The sequence below is a fragment of the Anas acuta genome, chromosome 26 (genome assembly GCF_963932015.1).
Source record: "Anas acuta chromosome 26, bAnaAcu1.1, whole genome shotgun sequence".
Classification (NCBI taxonomy): Eukaryota; Metazoa; Chordata; class Aves; order Anseriformes; family Anatidae; genus Anas; species Anas acuta.
Window position 1 is genome coordinate 4374855 of NC_089004.1, and position 19831 is coordinate 4394685.

Below are 19831 nucleotides of genomic sequence, written 5' to 3' on the forward strand. Positions count from 1 at the left end.
GCCAACTCGACAACTCTATGGTCTCGGGGGGGACGCTCTAGGCGGGGGGGGCGGGGCCAACTCTATGGCCGGGCGGGGCCGCGCGCTCAGAGCGGGGCGGGCGCGCGCCGGGGGCGAGGCGCGATGGAGAGGCCGCGGAGGGCGGTGGTGGTCACCGGTACGGGGGGGGGGGGGAGGAAAAAGGGACCGGGGGGGGATTGGGGGGGGTTGGGGGGACCTGGGGGGACCTGGGGGGTGTGGGGCAGGGCTGGGAGGGGGGTGGGGGAGGCGGGGGTGGGGGTTTTGGGGGGGTTTTGGGGGGGGGAAATGGGGGAAAATGGGGGGAGAGGGGGTAAGGGGGGGCTGGGGGGGGGTTGTGGGGGTTGTGGGGGGGTTGGGGTTCATGGGGGGTGATGGGGGGTATTGGGGGTATGGGGTTTGGGGGGTGTGGGGGGGAGTTAAGGGGGTTAGGGGGTGGTATGGGGGGAGTAGGGGGTGATTTGGGGGGGTACGGAGTGGTTTGAGGGGGGTGTGGGGTGATTTGAGGGGGTGCAGGGGGATGCTGGGGGGTATAAAGTGGGTTTGGGGGGGATACGGAGTGATATGGGGGGGGTACGGAGTGATTTGGGGGGGTTATAGGGTGATGGGGGGTTTTAGGGTGGTTCTGGGGGGGTACAAAGTGATCTGGTGGGGGGTTCAAGGTGATCTGGGGGGGGTATGGAGTAATATGGGGGGTGGACAGAGTGATCTGGAGGGGGTTCAGGGTGATCCGGGGGGGTTATGGAGTGATCCGGGGGGTGTACAGGGCGATGCTGGGGGGTACAAAGTGGTCTGGGGGGAGTACGGGGTGATTCTGGAGGGGTATGAAGTGATCTGGGGGGGTACAGAGGGGTGCAGGGGGATAGGGAATGATGTTGGGGGGCACAGAGTGGTTTGTGTGATCCAGCATGGGTACGGGGCAGTGCTGGGGGGGTACAAGTTGGTGTTGGGGGGGGGCACGGAGTGATCTGGGGGGGCAGGGGGTGATGCTGAGAGCAGCACAGGGTGAGCTGGGGGGTACAGAGTGAGCTGGGGGGCGACGCTCAGGGGTTACGGAGTAATTGGGGGTTATAGGGTCATGCTGGGGGGGGTACAGAATGGTGCTGGGGGGGGTACAGGGCAATACTTGGCAGCTCCCCCACGTGTGGGGTGAGCCATGGGAGGGCCGGGGGTGCTCTGGGGATGGGGGAGCTGCAGTGGGTGGGGGTATCAGGAGCTGGGGACCCCCCCAAATCCCCAGTCCCCCCCCTCCAAGGCTTTGCTGAGCAGGAAAAGAGCAAAACTGGGGGGCTCACCGACCCCAAAGGGGTACAAAGGCAGCTTGGTGTGTGGGGCAGGCTGTCCTGTGCCAAACGGGGACCTCGGGGGGGGCGTGATGCTCCCCATGCAGCTGAACCCGAGGCCGTTTGAGCGTGGGGGGGGGGATAACTGGAGGCCAAAATCCCTGCTGAGAGCAGGTGGCGGCTCCTGGTGCTCGGCGGTGACTAAACAGAAAAGAGGCGTCGCCGAAATCCCCCTCCTGCTGCTGGCAGTGCCTCTTCTCGCCCTTTTTTCCCCCGTTTTTTTTTTTTTGGGGGGGGGGGAAGTCCGCTTCCGAAGCGCGGCCCTTATCTCGTGAGGGCTGCCCGTGGCCGTTCGTCACCGCCGTCACACTGAGTTCCCCTTCGGGTACGGTCGGAGGATCGCTGCTATTTCCGTGCCCTTTCCTTTTTCGAGCCCTTTCCGGAGATAATCCCATAAAGCTCTCGCCGCTAACGAGCCCTGGAGGGCCCTAACGCGGACGTGGGAGAGCTCCCGGAGTTTGGTGTTGCCGAAAAGTTGCTCATCTTCTGCGCAAAGCAAACCCGGGGGGGGGATCTGGATGGGGAATGAGTCAGGAGCCAAATTCCTCCGGGGGGTCTGTGCCAGCAGAACGAGGGGGCTGCGATCCTACAAGCAGGCACCTGTAGGATTTCAGCCTCACGACACGCTTTGCGGCTAAAAAGGGCTGCTCGTTTTTATGTTTCTCAGAAGAGGATGAGGATTTCTTTAGGGGTGAAACCCCTAAAGGCCGTGATGGTTTCCAAAAAGCCGCGTAACTCATCGCTGACTTGTGGGAGCGTCTGAGAAGTCGTCTCGTTATTCAGCTTGCTGGCCTCTGCTGCAGCCGTAGCTTATCCTAATAATATCTCGTGGGAAACACGCCGCTGTTTGATCTCGTGGACTCCTTCAGGAGGTTTATTTTGGGGAGGAATAACCCCAAATACACGGTGGCTCGGTTCTAATGTTCCCACCCAAGTGGAGCACCCACGCCGTGCACGTCCCTCACATCACCCTGAGCGATGTGACCCCGACCTTCCCCTGTTTTGGTAGCAAACAGCCCGCTTCCATTAACGTGTCACGTAATATTTGTGGTCCTTCCCGGTCCCCTTCACGAGTTAGCCAAAATCTCTGCCCCTAATTGCGTGAGGCTCCCGGGGTAGCTCCGACGTCCTCAATTAAGGCGCGGTGCCATCGCGCCCCGATAAATGCCTAACCTTTGTGTGCTTGCTCAGGGAAAGATGTGATGGATTACTCGTTAACCCTGGGTTACTCATTAGGAAATGCAAACGGGGTGAGTAAGGGTTTTTACAGCGCTATCGTAACCTTTGCTGCCCCGTGGACGTGGGTTGTCAGCACCCTTGGGGTTAGTTCCTCGAGAGACCGATCCACGGAGATTTTGGGGAAGGCTCAAAGCAAGGAAGAAATACTCCAGGCAGGCTCGTCGATGGTTTTGGAAGCATCTGGTGCGGGCTGTTACGAGCAGGATTAGAAAATCCAATAAAGAGTCTCATTCCGTGACATCAGTCAACACATCTGCTAGTAGCAAGTTTTTCCCTAACCTGGTAAAGAAGGAAAAAAATCTGCTTCCCCGGTGTCTGCTGGGGAAAAAAAGAGATTTTTGGGGGTTTGAGGCAAGCTCTCGTTCTCCTTTGTTGTAAGATGTGTAGTTAAATGTTGCTGTGAAGGTCTCTAGTAGGTAGTTAGGAGGGGAACGAGGAATATAAGGTGAATAAGGAATATATGGTGAATAATTGGGTATTTTAAGTGGGTTTCCTCTCAAAATACATAAACCAGAGAAGCGCAGACCACTTTGCAACTTAGCCAAACGTGTAAGAATGCCTTTTATTCTGTTTCAGGGTTTGGGCCGTTCGGAGAGCACGCCGTTAATGCCAGTTGGGTTGCAGTCCAGGTAACGCTCTAACTTCCTTCGGGGAAAGTTCAATCAGCCCCGTGCCGATCACCGACCCGCACAGATTTCAGCCCGCAGCTCTTTTGTACCTTGCCTTCCCCGTTTCTCAGCTGAGACCAGCTCGCTCCAGATGGCCAGCTGGGTAATGTTTTATTCGCTTCTCAGAAAACAGCCCCTTAGCTAGCAGAACTTAATGAGATGGAGTTAATAGAGCTAAGGCAAGTAAGGAATTCCTGGGCCAACTCCCCAGATTTGAGAGCTGGTGAGTGGGGCAGGGAGCGGGGAATCTTGCTCTGCTGCTTCGTGTGCTGCTGAGAATTCAAAACAAGAAAGCAAGCTAAATGAATTCTTGTTTTCCTCCCAGCTGTAGCTTGAACTCTGGGTGAATTGGTTAACCTTTAAGCTATTTCATCTGTAACGAGACTTGCACGTGGTAACCTTGCGGAGTTGTCAAACACGGGTTGGAATTTTGGGACTGACTCCAAAGGGAGCCTCCACCACTGCCCGCTCTCTCCCTTCAGCTCCTTTCGGGGCAGCCTGCTGGGCTGTGGTGGGTGAAGCAGGAGGCGTGCGGGTGCTCGGGGAGCACACAAAACAGCAGCAGGCATTGCAGGGCTGGCTCCTGCTCGCTGGAGATGCGGTGTGAGAAGCGCTCGTGAAGCATTGTCGCTTGAGCAGGTCGTAGCGTGCTTTAACACAGCCACCTTATGCCACTTGTAGAGCTGCGTGAGCATATGTGACATATGTTCATCTAAATAACACTGATACACTCCCAAACAAGGCAGGAAGAAGAAATCCAACTCTTGCTAGGTGCCCTGCTGAACTAAGGAATTAAGGGTGCTTTGTAGTACGCTGTTAAAGCATTAGCCTCAAACAGCGCTGTCACATTATCCCAATTCCTCCTTATTTGTCACTTCTGGATGTGGTTTATGACAAAGCTACTGGGAATTCGAGGGTACCTTTTAGTACAGTTGCCCAGGGAATTAAATCTATTTTTCTCCCCAACACATCTCTCTTCCCTTCACAGCTCTGAGATTAATATCTTCTTTAGAATGCTTTTAAATTAAATCACAAACTCTAATCAATTACAGGCAACTAATGTCCAGATGTCTAATGTGTTGCCTGGTATGAGAAGCCGAAACCTTTGGCTCCAGGAGCCCTTTGGAGCTGAATTTATTTGAGTTAGGGTTTGCTCAGGCTGAGTTTGGGGAAAAGCGCAAGCTTCATTGAGGATAAAAATTGCACGTTGGTGGAATTTAGTAGCAAGGTTAATTGGCTTGGTTTGTTCTTATTTGTGTAACGCCAGCTATTGTAAACAAGCTACTTTTATGCTGGAGAAGATCCACAAAGGGTTATTGTGCTTCTGGGACAGGAAGAGTAGTGGGTGTTGTGATGTTGCTTACAAAAACAAACCTAATGTATAATTTGTGTAAGGAGAAGCGGGCTGTCATCCCTTCAGCCCAGCAGCTCGAGGCGTTGCTGATAGAGGAAGTCACCGTGTGTGTTTTAAATTCATTTTACGGGCTCGGGGCTGCTTTGAGAATGTAAAACTACAACTGGCCGCGCGCGTTAGGGCCGATCTTCCCCCGACTTTAACAGCTTGTGTTGGCTTCTGGCTCCAAACACCGACTTTCAGGCGGTGGGGAGGATTTGCCTTTCCTTACCCCCGTCTCAGCCCGGAGAGGCCCAGACAAAAAGGAACAGCATGTCTTTGAGCACATGCAAGTTGGGCATTGTGCAAGTTTCAGACGGGGGACTTCATGGAGCTGAGTGGACACAAAGGCGTGTCTGAGTTCCTGAGTCCCAGACGGTGTGATCTGCATCTTAATAGAAGAAAAATCAATTAAACAATCTTTGTAAATCCTTCCTAGCTTTAGGGCTAAGCTAGTTCTGGTTTATTACATCTTTTATTATCCTGCATCCCGAGGATAAAATCCTCTGCTTTTCTTCCCGGTCTTCCTTTGGGTTTTATTTGTGCAGTGTGACTTTTCCCTCAGACTGTGGTGTATTTCTAGTATCGATGCTTGTTCGTGAAAATAAATGATTTTTACACGTGATTAGCACATAGGGTATCTTAAATAGTTGTGGAAGCAAATGCTAAGATTAAAAGTTTGGGTGTTTTTTATGCTTGGGAGAGAGAGAGGGGGACAGTAACTTCTCGCTGCTTTCTCATCTTAGGCTGGCAGTAAAAACACTTCATGTGTTACAAAACACAGGTTTGCCATTCCACGTTTCCATCTATTTAACATTTCCTCTGAGGCTTTTTTTTTTTCAGTTGCTTGTGGGGGGGAGACCTTTCTGTAAGAAGAAGCGGAGGAAAAATGGGATTTTAGCTCGGGGCATCCTGCGGCCTGCAGGCCCGGCTGCGCCTCATGGCGGAGGCCCCGGCTGCGCCCCATGGCGCCCGCCAGGCCTCGGCTCTCCCCGTTAGAAGCGTGTCTGGCAGGGCTGGGGGCCGAGGAGGGAGGTCAGGGTGCGTTTTGGCCTTACGGAGCACAATCGCTGTCAGGGTGTCTAGACAGACCTGATAAGGATATTAAAGGCTGACAAAGGAGCCCATTGTGGAGGGGTCAGGGAATCGGTCAAACGCGTTCGTTTTTCTCTGTTTGTCAGGTACACAAGGCTGCGGATAATAAGTTGTCTGGGGGCCAGAGTACATCTTTATTATGGAATGGAAGTGCGTTTGGTTAAAGGCAAGCTGTGGGTTTGTAAAGCTGCGTTTGACGTGCCTGCCTTTGGGGAAGGGGCTGCTCGGCGTCACGGCCCGAGGTCTCTCGCAGGCGAGCAGCCGGCAGAGCTCGCAGCTCCCAGCTTCGTCTTTAGAAGCTGCTTCACGCTCTTCAGAGAAGTGATGATGAATTCCTACCAATTAACGCTCTGGAGCTTTTCCTAAAGAGACTGGCTCGTATTTGAATACTCTAATTTGTAAACTACTTACTTCATTAACGCGCCGCATAAAACAGCTAACGTTTTGAAGGCGGGTTTGTGTAAAGAAGATGTGATGAAACATCACTTAGCATCCATCTCTGGTAATGAATGTCTGTGTGTGCCAGACGCTAATCAATACAGCAAGCCTTTAATATCAGCCTTGCCCTCGGAGCAAGTGATTTATCACGGTTGTTGCTCATATCTGCTGGTCCGTGAAAGTCTTACCCTTGCTTTTTCTGCGTGTTTGAGTTATCTTAAATCTTGTTACACCGACCGTGGTGTCTGTACAAGTGTGAAAAGTGTTGCTTTTTTTTCCCCCCTCAGAACCCCAGTAAAGAAATAGATGCTGATAACTACAGGAAAACAAAAAAAACAACTTACTAAGATAATGCTCATGTTTAGATAGAACAATGGAGGAGGCAAAATTATAACGTAGGAGTCAAAAAAAACTCAGCCTCTGTTTTCCACTCCTCTCCTTTAAAATTCTTCTCACTTAAAGACAGTTGAGGCCCAGCTAAATATAAGATGTGGAATTCAGTAGTAAGCTTCATTGAAAACAGTTTATCTGCACTTCTTAGCCTGAAGTTGGCGAGTATAAATCTCCACGCACAGGAAAATAAAGAAAGAACTGCATGAAAGCGCAGCTCTTGGCTCTGATCACTAGATCAGAACCCGAAATGGAGATAATTTAATCATTCAAGAATATTTTAAAATGCCCTTTGATACTTTGATGTCTCCTTACGTTGCTGTTTTCACTTCAGATCCATGAAAACAACTACAGTGGTACGTGGATGTGAGAGTGCCAGGTTCTTTTCAGGCCGTGCCTGCAGCTCCTTTGATGCTGATTTAAGTAATCATTCTGAGCTTTTGTCATGAGTAAGATTCAGTTTTTCTAACTGACACGTCGCAGAGGAGAACAGCACAGGAAGACGAGCTTTTGCTGCGTATCAACTCGTGAAAAGCTGGAGTTGGTACTTGTAACTGCAACGGGGGCCTGGCTGCAGAGAGATGCAGGAGCACCGATCCCCCGACTTCAGAGGGGAGGATGCTCTTGTGGTTTCTGTGCAGAGGAGACAGCTGTGGGAGGACTCAGAGATGGCTTTATCGGTCTTGAAAAGCATCTGGAGAATTTTTCAGAGAGCCAAAAATGTTGTCCTCATCAGAGAGAAACATGATCCGAATTAGATGCTGGTGGAACTCATTAAACGTGGTGGCTGAAGTCACTTCAGGCACTGGAAGCCTGATGGTTCAGAGCCAAGCCGACGGCTCTGGTTGAGAACGTTTCTATTCAGAGGTTTCAGACCGTGTGGTTATGTCGTTTCCTTGAGTTCTTGAAAGTTTGGGTTTCTAACTGAAGCTTTGCTGGTGAGACTGGAGCGAGCTGAAACAGAGACCAGAGAAGAGCAAGGCAGCAGTGTCCAGGACCTCGCGGTGTGTTTAGAGGGAGCTTGGAGTGCAGGTTGGGAATACTGGGAAAAAGAAAGAGCTTTCTTCTTCTTCCCTCTGCCTTCCTGTTTTAAGGGAGTCTGTGCAAGATATTTAAGTGACGCTGTGCATTTTAAAAGGTTTAATGGAAATTGGCAAAGTTTGCTGCCTGGATATTAGGGCTATTTTCAGGGCGTGTTTTTAGTTAATGTTATAGAGGGAGAAATAATTTCCTGCATTAGTTGAATCACCGAAATGGTAGCAGTTCAAACGGCAAAATTAAGCACGATATATTAGGTATAGGTAGAGCTAGCAAAGGAAACCTGGTTTATATTTTGGGAACAGCCTGCATTGTATTCCAGATTCTGCCAAAATAAAGTAAAACAAATATGTTGAAGAGGGCATGCCAATGTTGCTGCAGCCTCCCATACGAGGACTGTTAGCTAATATTTGTAGAGACGCTCAGACACAGAATAACTAAGGGTGGGAGTGAGCTGTTATCTGTTTTTGTGGAAACAAACATGAATTTGCTCTTTGGGCCAGCAGCCCTGCGAGATAACAAATCAGGCTATGAATATATTCCTCTCAATTCTGCTTTTTCTATATAATATCCAGTTCTTTCACAAAGTGAATGTGACTATAGACTTCTAAAAATATTGAAGCCATTCTTTTTTTGTAGCGTGGGAGCTGCTGATAGCTATTGTCAGTTAAATGTTGATTTCTGAGTTATACACACATCAGAGCAAAACAAACGGTCCTGTCGGTGCCGACTGTTGGCACAGGTGGGGAGATGCCTTTGTTGTTCCCAGTTATGGTTTTTTTTCTTTCCTTTTTGCTGCTCCTTCTATCTTAACCGTCAAAAGACCCTCTCTTTGAGGCAGTGTAGGAGGGTATGAGACAGAAAACCAGACTGGAATAGTAGCGCTGCTCTTTTTTCCCCTCGCCATAGCTTTGGGAAGGAACAGTTCCCACCTGGTGGATGCTCGGGATGCCTTGCTGTTTGTAGGGTTTGTACAGCCCATGGTGTAAGCTCCTGTTTGGCCCTCGCTCTGCCATTAAACCCTGAAGGAGTGTATCCTCTGCTGAACTTGTGTCTGACCATCTTGTTTTGTTCTTTTTTTTTTAATTTCCATATGTTCCTAGGAACTGGAGAAGCTTGGGCTGCGAGATGACGTAGATCTGCACGTCTACGAAGTCCCAGTTGAATACCAGACAGTGCAAAGACTAATTCCTGCCTTATGGAAAAAGCACAGTCCACAAGTGAGTGAGCAAATGGAGGAGGAGAAAAGGCAGAGTAAAGGGCTGACATCTGGCATCCTCACAGCAGCGAGCATAACGTGAAGTCACGTTTTAGCGTGTGTTTGGTTTTGTAGTCCTTTGCTAGATTTTTTTCCTCTTCTTTTTTTCGTGAGAACGTGTGAATCTGTAGAATTTTATGGCTCAGAATAAAGTGTTCCAATTAATGGGAGCAGGCAGTGTGAAGAGGCTGCTGTAAAGGGCTGTCTAGACAGCTCCCAGTCCGTCTGTGCCCCCTCGGCTGTTCAGGTGACAGCTCCACCGGTATTTAACTGGGAACAGTGGGCTGTGATTCTCCATCCTTTGTGCCTTGCTTTGTCTAACTCGTTTCTGTTCTCCTGTAGCTGGTGGTTCACGTGGGTGTCTCGGGGATGGCCACCACCGTCACACTGGAGAAGTGTGGCCATAACGTGGGCTACAAAGGCTTGGACAACTGCCGCTTCTGCCCGGGCTCTCAGTGCTGCGTGGAAGGTGGCCCGGAGTGCATCGATTCCATCATCGACATGGACACGGTTTGCAAGAGAGTCTCAGCACTGGGGCTGGACGTCACGGTCACTATATCGAAGGATGCTGGCAGGTACGGGATGGCAGTGATGGATGGGGAGAAGAGATTCGTATCGCAGTGCTTGTTCCCTCCATGCTCAGCCACGAGGCCCGCACGCTTCTAACGGGGCTGGCAGCACTGCCTGTTCTTCTGCAGTCACACATTTATGATGGGAAACGCCGAGATTTTTACGTTTTGTTGTCCCGGCTGAGATTAAAGCAATTACGGACTCGCTATACCTGGCTTGCATCGCGCTTTTTATTGCAGGATGTTGCTGCAATGCTGAATGAAGAGAACACAGGTTGTCCTGTCCTGCAGTTTGCATGCCGTATTTGTTGCTAAATAAGCTCTGTTTTTATATTTCAGGTACCTCTGTGACTTCACTTACTACACTTCCTTGTACCAGAGCCGTGGGAGGTCAGCTTTTGTTCATGTGCCTCCGCTGGGAAAACCATACAGTGCAGAACAGCTGGGTCGGGCCCTACAGGCTATCATAGAAGAAATGCTTGATGTTTTGGAGCATTCTGAAGACAAAATCAATTGTCAGCATGAACACTGAAAGGGGGCAGAAGCCCTCCTAGTATTGCACTTCCAAAACTTCCCCTGCTACAGACGTACTGGGGAAAACGGTCTGAAACGTACAGAACGAGAATTGGAGACCTCAAAAAATGAAAATTCCACTTCTAGAAATTGACGGTTTTTTTGTCAAATGTGCACATTTCAGCCTAGGCGACGAAGGATTCGAGATCTCTTCTTTAAAACACCTGCGACCACTCATTCCTGAAGTCTGTGTGCGCACTGTGCTTTATCCAGAGCTTGTCTGTTGGTCCAGTGACAGCTCCCGACCAGTCTCATGCTGTGCAGAGGGAAAGTTTCTCACCTGGACTCGGCGTTCGGGTGCAGGGAATTGATAACTCCGTCCTCTAATGACTAGTTCTTAAGTCGAAAGCTTTGCTTTCATTTTGCTTTGTTTTTTTTTTTCCCTCTTTGGCCCGAATTATAGGTTCTGATGTGAGAGTATAACCGAGGATAGCAGGAGTGGAGTGGGTTTGCCTGTTGTAAAACAGTTTGTTGGAGCTGAGGAGTCTTCAAAATTGCTTTTGAAATTGAAAGCGCATTTTAGTTGCTGATCTCTCGTCCTGCTTCTCCAAGTATTAGTCGGGTCCTCGTTAATGTGCTGGTTAACTGCTAGCTGCAGATAGCAGGGGGGTGGTTTGGGCTCCTTTTGTTGCAGGAGATCGCTGGTTTTAGATACCGTACGAACCTACCTTGCGCCAAATATTTCCAAATGTCTTTTTTTATGAGGCTCTCAATGCCACCTTCCTCACTCAAATCAACCATATACCTCCTGTACAAAACACATTGTTTCATATGTGTATAAAGCAAATCATTAGCGGTTAAATAGCTTTGCTAAAGGCCACTTTCTCCACAGGAGATCTTTATCGTAGACTCTTGGTGCTAGCTGTTATTTTTAAGGTGAAGGCTGACTAATTTATAACTTCCTTAGCTATGAACTTTCGTTCTCGTTAAAGGTTAGGCAAAGAGTAATGTTTAACTTAAATTCTGAGTTGCCGCCTTGATTTATTATAGGCATAAATATGCGAACGTGTGGATTCAGAGACGTTCTGCCAAATGAGATCTTCTAAAATCCTAAACCTCCTCCCCCTGTCTGGGAACCAGAGGCAATGATTTGAGAACCAGGAACGCTGCTTAGGGTGAGTGTTCCCGGCTGTTTGTTAGTGCCCCCCTCCCAATGGGAGGCTACGAAGCACTGCTTCTGGTGGGGGCTTTCCCAGGAATTCCCTTGGGAAAGTGTACCTGCAGGTTCTGAGCAGGACTTTAAACGTTTCTGACACTTGTCACGTGGGTTTGGTTCCAAATTACAAGACTCCAGTGAAGGACAGGTGATGTTAGGTGGGAACAGACCCCAAACTGGTCACTGATGGCCAGTAGGTCTTATCAAGGAGCCATTTAAAAGAAGAGGTCTGTGATTTGATTCTAATGCTATTACAGATATATATAAATATATATATATATAAAGCAGCTTTTTGAAATGTTGTAGAATATCCTTATTTTAATTTTTTTCTAATTATGAACGATTCTGCTATAGTATCTCTCAGTGAGAGCTGCCACTAACGTGCTGTTTTCCAGTAGAAGTCTAGTGATGACAGAGGAAATGCCACTTCTCCTCGGAAGCCTTGCGCAAGGGCGAAGCCTTCTGCAGTTGCAGTAACTTCGCCAAGGGGATCTGGGTATGAAGATGTTTGGTTTACCGAGGAAATTCCCTCTGTACTTAGTGTACAGGCTTTCCTGATCAAAAGAGTTTGCCTTCAAAGTCAATGTTCTCTTTTGCATTCGAATACGAAGTAGCACTTGTCAGATCGTCGGCAGGCAGGCAGGCTTTCTGATTAGTAATTTATTATATTTAATATTTTGTTTAAATATTCGTGACTTGACGCGGTTTTGCAAATAGTTGAGCTACTTATCCCCTCGTAGAGTTCTTCCTTTATCTGCTAAGAAGTTCTTTGTCTTCGGTGTATCCTAGCTGCTAAACTTTTAAGAGATTCGTGTACCCGGCTAAGTTCAACGATCGATTTAAGTCATTTTCAGTGTTGCTATTTAATTTACGTGTGATGTAGTCGTGGATGAAAGGGGAGTGGGAGACCGACGGCTGTGGGAAATGCCCACGGGGTCGAAGCAGGCGTAGGACCCACAGTGTTCATGTGTCGAGGCAGGAGGGATGATGCAGATCCCTGCCTGGCCTCGAGCTCTGTCCACAGAGTCCATTTGTCCCCTGTGTTTCAGCAGGTTCCTGCTGCTCGTTCAGGCTTCCTTTGGGGCCGCCTGGGACATCCCTGCCGGGAGCACGGCGCAGTTCACCCGGGGATGCTCGTGGTGGGCTTGAGGAAGCTCCAAAACGCACCAGCAGGGAAGGCAGCGGCTGCTTTTGGGGATGTGGCTCTGCAAATTAGCTTAATCAGCCCTTGGGGTATTTCCTGCTCAGCGTCTGCCCTCTTCCCAGAAGTGTCTCGGGTCCTCTCAGGGGGAAAGCCTTGAGCTGGCTCCTGCGACTTGTGTTTGTCCGAGGCCTGCGGTAGCTGACCTGCTACATGCCACTGTGGACATCTCATTTTCAGAAATACTTGGAGCATTCCTTGCAGCCTCTCCTCCTAACCCGTTTTCGTGAAGCTCCCCCGTGGCCGGGTTCTTAGAAAGCATAATTTATTTTATAATCTGGCTTTTTGAGAAGTAGTCCTCAGAGATCGTGTTTGTAAGGGGTGTCTTGGTGGTAGAGAGATTTTGTATAGTGAAACTTTTTAATGCCATTAAGCTAATTTTATTTAATCTGCCCTAAATTAAATAATATTTTTTTTGGAAAGCTTTTTGTTAAATCCATTAATTCTTGCCACTTTTCGTGTAGGAGCGTATTTTCTTTGGAAGTTATCACATAAAAATGATGCAGAGCTTCAAAGAGCTGATGCTTTGTGTACTGCTTACTGTCTGCTTTCTCTTCCAGATCATCAATAAATAGAATTTGCTAATTTGCACTGACTGGGAGACCTGCTGCCGACTACAAAAAGCTTTTGTGCTAGTGAGTAAGCATAGGAAGTTCAGGTTTAGCGTTAATTACAGTGCCTGCAATTTATAACCTGTGAAAGCTGATGAAGTTTTAGGGTCCTGTGACTGCAGAATTGTCTCTGGTGATGCACGTCACTGAGGAACGGGGGTGAGAATATTTTGTGTGTTAAGAGAGAATTGGGGAGGTTCCAGTGTATCGGGTCTGATGTCATTTTATCTGCTTGCCAGCAGCGTGGAGTAGGAATTGGCTCGTGTGTTGGTGAGGTTTGGTGATGACAATTTACTTGTTTCAGTTCTTAAATGCTGTGGAGGGCTTTGAGGAGCTCCAGATACCCGGATACTCCTTTGTCGCTTGGTGATGTGATGTCAGGAGATTCTTCCTTTGAATTAAACCTGGTAATCTCTTTTATGAGACACCACAAAACCAGAAAAAAAAATAATCCTGAGAACTTGAAAGCTTCTTTGCCTTGTGGGGATGTGATTGAAGGCAAACACAGAAGCTGTTCGTATTTTTGGGGCACCTCTGTGCCAAAATCCATAGGAATCCCACGAAGGAGTTCGCGCTTGTTTGGAGTATTCCCCAATCTGATTGCCTCCTCTTAAACGTGGTGGAAGTGGGAAGGGATGAAAAGGTCATGAGGATGGTTAGAGGTGGTGAGAGTGGTTGGGACATGATGCAGCCGAGGGCTGCTTGGCTCAGGGGTCCCTCGCGGAGGGACCTGACTGAGGCCGGTCAGAAGTTTAGGGCTTGATGAACTCTAGCTTGCTCTGCTTTCACCCCAAAGACGAGGCGTCCAGAGTAAATGTAGCAGGAACGCTGCCTCCTGGCAGAAATGGGGAAGGCGTTGGTCTGCAGGCAGCCCCGCATCGTGCTGCGGCACTGGGAGCACTGGGATGGCCGCGCTGAACCAGCTCCGTCTTGCGGGGTTGTGCCGAAATGCGTGGTAAGTCCGGTAGGAAACTGACCTCGTGTTTACTCACCTAGGCTTAGATGTAGCATCCAAACTCCCTGCGTCTCTCCTGCTGTTGTGCAGGTGATATTTAACCTCCCAGTGCCTCGGTCGGCTGGAAAAAGGGGATTTGTTGCGGGCCGCTCGCGGCGTGCCAACTGGACAGCACAGACTCCCCGTGTCACTGTTCCTGTTAACGAGAAGTCTGAAAAAGTTAGAATTACTGAAATTTCTCCCGGTACTCACATAATCTTCATTTAATTGTAGTATTTGTTGACCTCGTGTGCGGTCTTTCCTAGGTGGTGTAGGGAAGGAGTGGCAGGAGGCGCTGCTCAAAAGCAAAAGGAGGAAAACCTGGGGTGAGTTCAGCTGCTGCTCCCCCGCTAACACGAGAGCCTGGAGCAGCTGTTAGGATCTGACCGTAGTATTCCATGGTTTAATTAGTCGTGACTTGTGCATCTTCTTTAAATGACAGCGTGTTTCTAACTCTAACCACGCGGTCTGTGCTCAGACACCGAGCTGCTCTAAAAACGAGCGGTGGTGCTGGACTGGAAACCAGGACGTTTTGGGTGCAGGCAGTACGCTGGTGTGGCGGTGTTTTTGGTTTTTAATTCTGACTTTCAGATCTCATCCTGCAGTGCAGACGTTAGAATTATTGCCAATTTATTTGTACTCCTAGAGCGTACTTCCACCAAGTAGCCTCATTCCTCTTGTCTACTTGCTTCGATATGCTATCCAATAAGAATATTTTGATGAGAAATTTCAGAGTTGCAAAGGCTTTTTTCAAATATTTTTTTGTTGGCTTGGATAAAATACCCCTAGTTGCTACTGTAAGTACCCGTCTTAAAATAACATAGGTGGATTTGTCCTTTTTTGCACCAGAAACCCCAATGTTTTGTGGTATAAAGTGCACTTTTTCTTAAAACTTGTCTTCATGTCTGATTAGTGTCTTACGTGACTGAAGTGAGATTCTGCTGAACGAAGCAGAAACGAAGCTGAGGATGTCGTTAATTCTTTTTTGTATTAATTAAAACCCGAGATCTGCTTCTGGTCCGTCTGCTTTAAGACAAAGTAGGGAACAAAATGCCTCCCCGTAGATAGGAATTAAATATAGGAAATGAAACCGTACACTGCCCTTAAATGAAACTCCGTGCTACTGAAGTACACGTTCAGGTTTGATATTGCACCAGCTTCTTAAATTGCAAATGTTTACTTTGATTAAACAGGGAGTGCCTTGTCCTGTGCTGGGCTCACTTTTGGGAAGCAGAGCGGTGGCGATGGGGACGGACGAGCCTTTTGCACGTGGGGTGGGTGGAACGAGCGGGCTTCATCACTGGGAGAAGCTGCTGAGCTCGCTCAGCACCCCCTTTACCCAAATATTCAGAACCTGCACTGAATTGAGCTCCAGGTTTTCAGAAACACGCTCAGACGCGAGAAATTATAAAAATCAGAGCATTTGCTACTTAGTTAATTAGCTTGGCCAAATCCTTTGAGGTCGTTCTGTCCGTTCTTCGAGGTGACACATTTCTGGGCTCGGATGTGCATGGTCCAGCATCACTCCTCCTTTCGGGTCCTCCTTTTGGGTCCTCCTCTCGTTCCTCGTGGTGAACCACGCGGTGTCTGTCTGGGTATCTCAGGTGTCGCCAATCTCATGCTCATCAGGGCTCTTGGAGCCACAATTAGGAATCCGTCGGGGGCTTCTGTTTTTCTCAGTGTGTTCTTGCAGTGCCTTGTAAACCCAAACAATCTCGTGTGTCACAAAAGGGCTGTGTAATAAAGAACCCGTAACAGACTTTCGGCTTGCTATGACTAGACTGGACTTTGTAACTGAAAATTTAAACTGATGTTTCAAAGTAAATAAAGAGTTTAACTCTGGACAGTTTTTGGGAGGACTGATTTTTAAAGGTGCCTTCTGTAGGGTGCTCGGTGCGTGCTGTTGGAGGTGAGTCCCTGGGCTGCTTGGATCCCCTGCCCTGCCCTTTATCTTGCTGTTTGTTATAAATTTATTCAGGAAGGTGTCTGTCGCTCCGTTCCGTTCTGCGATCTGATCCAGAGAGAAAATTTACCTCGAGGTGCAAAGGAAGAACATGGATAAAGCCAGAATACACGGAGTGTTGCACCGAGATACCGCTTATGAAAATATTGTTCAAACCTGCTGATATTTAGATACAGAGGCCCGGGGATTGTCCTCCCCTGACTTGATGAAGACTCTTGAAAGTAACGCAGCAGCACGGTTTGTTCCTGAAGAGCCAGAAATTTGGGGAAGCAAAAGCCACTTAAGGCATTCCTTTGCAAGTTTGAAACTCACCCGTTTCACTAAGAATTCCTGGAGGCAGTGCTGAAGAGATCTGGTGAACAACTCCCTTCGTGCTTCTCTCCCACCAGTCCTGCTCAGATTTCTGTTTCGTTTTGTGTAAGGCAAGAGCTTGGAGAGCTGAGTTTGGAGCCTCTGCGCATCACCTGCTGGAATTGGGGCAAGACTACCTGCTTTTCCACACCCCATGGCGATAAACAAAAAATAACTCCTCTTTCCTCATTAGATGAGGTATCTGTATGGCCCAGTCCCCCCAGCAAATGTTCCTGGCTTCCTGCGAGCTGCTCACAAGGGGCATAAATCCGAGGTAATGGTAAAGCACGGGTAACGTGCTGGTGCCCCTCTTTGGTCTTTTCCAGATCTGCTAATGAAAAATGAAAATCTCCTGGCTTTGTGCGCCCTGCGCTGTCCCCACACGATGGGGAGCTGGGGAGGTTCCTGCTCCATCTCTCTGGTGGTAGGGGCTTTCTGCACCCTTGGGGGATGCAGGCGGGGTGAACCAAGCAGCAGAAGGCACAAAATCCAGCACAGGGCTCTCGAGCAGCGTGGCGTTGCGTGCCCCAGTCCCCGAGCTCTCTCCAAGAACACCTCCTCGCCTCGCCGGGTCCCTCCGGTGCCATCGCTCGTGGGGCTGCTGCAGTTGGGGTGACACAAGGCACCTTCAGCAGAGAGCCCCGTGGCCACTGGTCCTGACTGGGAGCAAACTGGGGACGTGGGGAGGGCTGGTGCGGTGCCCGTGCCACCAGATGGTGCTGCCAGACAGCCGATGCTGGCCGGACAGACGGACAGACAGCGGGCAGGATTTGTCCCGGTGCTCACTGCCACCGGCTGGGGCTGGAGCAGCCACCCCAGGGACGAGGCTTCCTTCGGCAGCCCCAGTTTGGGGGCTTCTGGTGGCTGTGATGGGAGGAGAGCTGAGCATCACCCGGCCCAGGAACAGCACCTGGCACCTGAAACAGCCAGGGGAGATTGCAGCAGGCTGCTGATTCAGCCCCTGTGCCCGCAGCGGGCTGGGCAGCCCCATTGCTGCAGAGGGCAGGAGGCTGCCCCAGCGCTTGGATGGGGCTCAGGAGCGCATCCACGAGGAGCTCCTGGCACAAAAGCTGTGCTGTGAGGTCTCGGCGTGCCCCCAGCCCTGGGGTTTGTGGCTGGAGAGGAGATCAAAAACAAAAAATGTGCAGGTTTTGTTGGACCCCTCCTTTTTCCCTACATTTTTGATGTCCAGCCTCAGTTTGGGCACATTTATTTCCCAGCCTGCCCCGACCAGCCCATCCCTCTGGTCCTCCTGCGTGGCCGGGCACTGAATTATCCCTAAATTTATCCCCTTCCCAGCTGCTTTTATCCCCCTCGCAGCTGCCCGGCGCTGACAGGGTGCTGGGGAGGCCAAAGCCCTCCCTGGCCGTGAGCCGCAGCACGTGCAGCCGCGTGAGCTGGCGCTGATGAAATCATGCTGTAACTGCCTGTACAAGGTGATAAGCCTTTCCTGCAAGGTGCTGTTCCCGGGGTGATGTCACGCAGCCCTTTGCTGATGAGGCCGTTTTGAAACCTGAACTCTCTGCAGGGAGAGGTTCGGGTTCGTGCTGGACGCCGCGCGGCTCAGCCCGGCGCATCCTCGGCTCACGCTCCTGGGCTGCAAATCCCTGGGGAACCCCCTCGGTGGGGTGGATCCCAATGGGTCTGAAACATTTTCTTTCTGTCTCATAACGTCCTCGCCTCGCTGGGAGCCTGCTCCCTTTCTTTTCTTCCTCCCCTGCCCCAAAATCCTCTGAACTTGCCCTAAATGAAGTGGGATTTTTGGGCAGCGCCCAGCTGGCCGCGCGCCCTCAGCGCGTTTCCCCGGCGCGTGAATCGAAGCCACCCTCCTCCTCCTCTCCATCCTGGAAATCCTACGTGCCTGTAGGATTTCCACCTCCCCACCCAATGAGCTGTTCTTGATAGTCAATAACTTCATTTCTGGGGCTTTCTCAAAAAAAAAAAATCCAAGCCTGGCCTAAACCCTTTGTCCTTTGGTGTCCCCTTTCTGCTCAGGAAGCACAAATCCTTCCGAATATTCCCGTGGTCCCGCTGCAGTGCTGTGATCCTGCACCAAGATGGGGTTGGGATCCTTCGATGCCTTTGTGTTGGGGGTTCGGCTGCGACCGAAAGGGTGCTGTGCTCCCCAAAAAGGTACTGGGCTCCCCAAAAAGCTGCTGTGCTTCCTGGGGAGGTTTCATTCTCATGATCCATCCAAGCCGTGGATGAAGCCATCCAGGCTCGGTGCTGCAGGCTTTTGGGGAGCTCTCTGTGCTCTCCTTCCTGCAGTGCCTCCTGAGCTCTCCTCTGGGGACAGGACCAGGAGCTTCCCCCAGGCACACCCCAAGGTTGGTGGCTTGGGGACATCGGAGGGGCACGGCACGGCCCCGCTTTGATGGGGAGAGGCTCCTGACATTAAAAATCTTCTCCCCAAAGCCTCTCCTCAAACACCACGCTGGGCTCAGCCGGGGTGAGCTGCCCCAAATGCCAGCAGTCCCAAATGCCACCAACCTTCGTGTCCCAAGGGGAAGCGTCCCTGCAACCCCAGAGGATCACAGAGCGTGGACCCAAACCCTCGTGCCCCTGCCGTGCGAATCCGTCGGCCGGGGCCGGGCGGGATGCTTGCAGCACGCAGGAAACTTTCTTGTGCCGAGGCCGATGATGTAAGCAGGTGTTTGGGGCAGCAGCTGGGGATTTCCATTTTTGGCCATGGGATTTGAGTAATTTCCTGTATTGCATGGGCAAAGGGGTCTGGGAATCCAAGTTAATCTTTGACCACGAGTGCAGTCAGGTCAGGAAAGTCTTTTCCAAGTGGAGCAGAAGCCTCGCTTTTTGGCAAATGCCGTGAGCAGAACAAAAGGGGGGGACGCGAGCCCAGCAACAGCAGCAGCAGCACAAAGGTGCTCGTTGCTCACCTGATCCGGCCTGGTTGGGTTTTGTTTAGGAATGGCTAAAGGTCGGCAAGATTTCCATTGTGCTTGTTCATTGTGACGCGGGGAAGGCACGAGAGCGGCACCGGCCATCCCCAGCCGCGGTGTCTGAGCTCTCCGTGCCCATTTCCTCGCCTGGAATGAAACAGGAGCCTGAAACCTCCCCGCTGTGGGCTCGTGCATGATGCTCTTGGCCTCAAACACCCCCCGAAAAATCATCGCCCAGCTCGCTGCAGGGGTTTGCAGGAAACCTCCCCGTCCATCACCCGAATTTCCCACCCGGAGCATCTCCAGCAGGCTCCGAGCTCGGCTACGACACCGAGACCCGGAGCCCAGCCCCTGCAGGGTTTTCCACCCCCCAGGGCCCTCCAAAATTTTTGGCAGCAGGGGCTCGGCAGCGTGCGGGGCAGCTCGGTGCCTCTGCCGCGATCCCAACCCCTGCTGCCAAAAATCTTGGAGGGCTCCTCCCTGCCCGTCCCCGCAGCACCCCCCGGCTCAGCACCGGGGCAGGACGGCGACGGCACCGGGTAGGCGCGAGCGACGCTCAGGGTCCTGCTCCTTTTCGGAGCCCTTCTCCAGCTTCTCCAGCACTGCAGGGCCGGGGCTGGGCGGCGGCTGGTGGGG

The 19831-nt window shown here is 50.7% G+C and overlaps 3 protein-coding genes across 6 annotated transcripts in view; all 3 read left to right on the forward strand.

Moving 5' to 3' along the window:
- Nucleotides 1-19831, forward strand: part of SSBP4 (single stranded DNA binding protein 4) — a 52257-nt gene that overhangs the window by 9094 nt on the left and 23332 nt on the right.
- Nucleotides 50-15826, forward strand: PGPEP1 (pyroglutamyl-peptidase I). Of its 4 annotated transcripts, XM_068661637.1 has the most exons (6): nt 50-157; nt 1605-1686; nt 3177-3229; nt 8726-8842; nt 9223-9455; nt 9789-15826. In XM_068661637.1, exons 1-6 carry the CDS (start codon nt 65-67, stop codon nt 9979-9981), a joined length of 771 nt encoding a protein of 256 aa, XP_068517738.1. In that variant the 5' UTR covers nt 50-64; the 3' UTR covers nt 9982-15826. The 4 variants fall into 4 exon arrangements, with proteins under 4 accessions (XP_068517738.1, XP_068517740.1, XP_068517739.1 ...); XM_068661639.1 differs by lacking the exon at nt 1605-1686 and having other exon boundaries at nt 53-157; XM_068661640.1 differs by lacking the exons at nt 50-157; nt 1605-1686 and adding an exon at nt 2676-2783.
- UBA52 (ubiquitin A-52 residue ribosomal protein fusion product 1) overlaps nt 117-19831 on the forward strand; it is a 113122-nt gene continuing 93407 nt past the window's right edge. Inside the window, exon 1 of the mRNA XM_068661646.1 lies at nt 117-124. The gene's annotated coding sequence lies outside the window, so the exon portion shown is untranslated. The remainder of the gene's footprint in view (nt 125-19831) is intronic.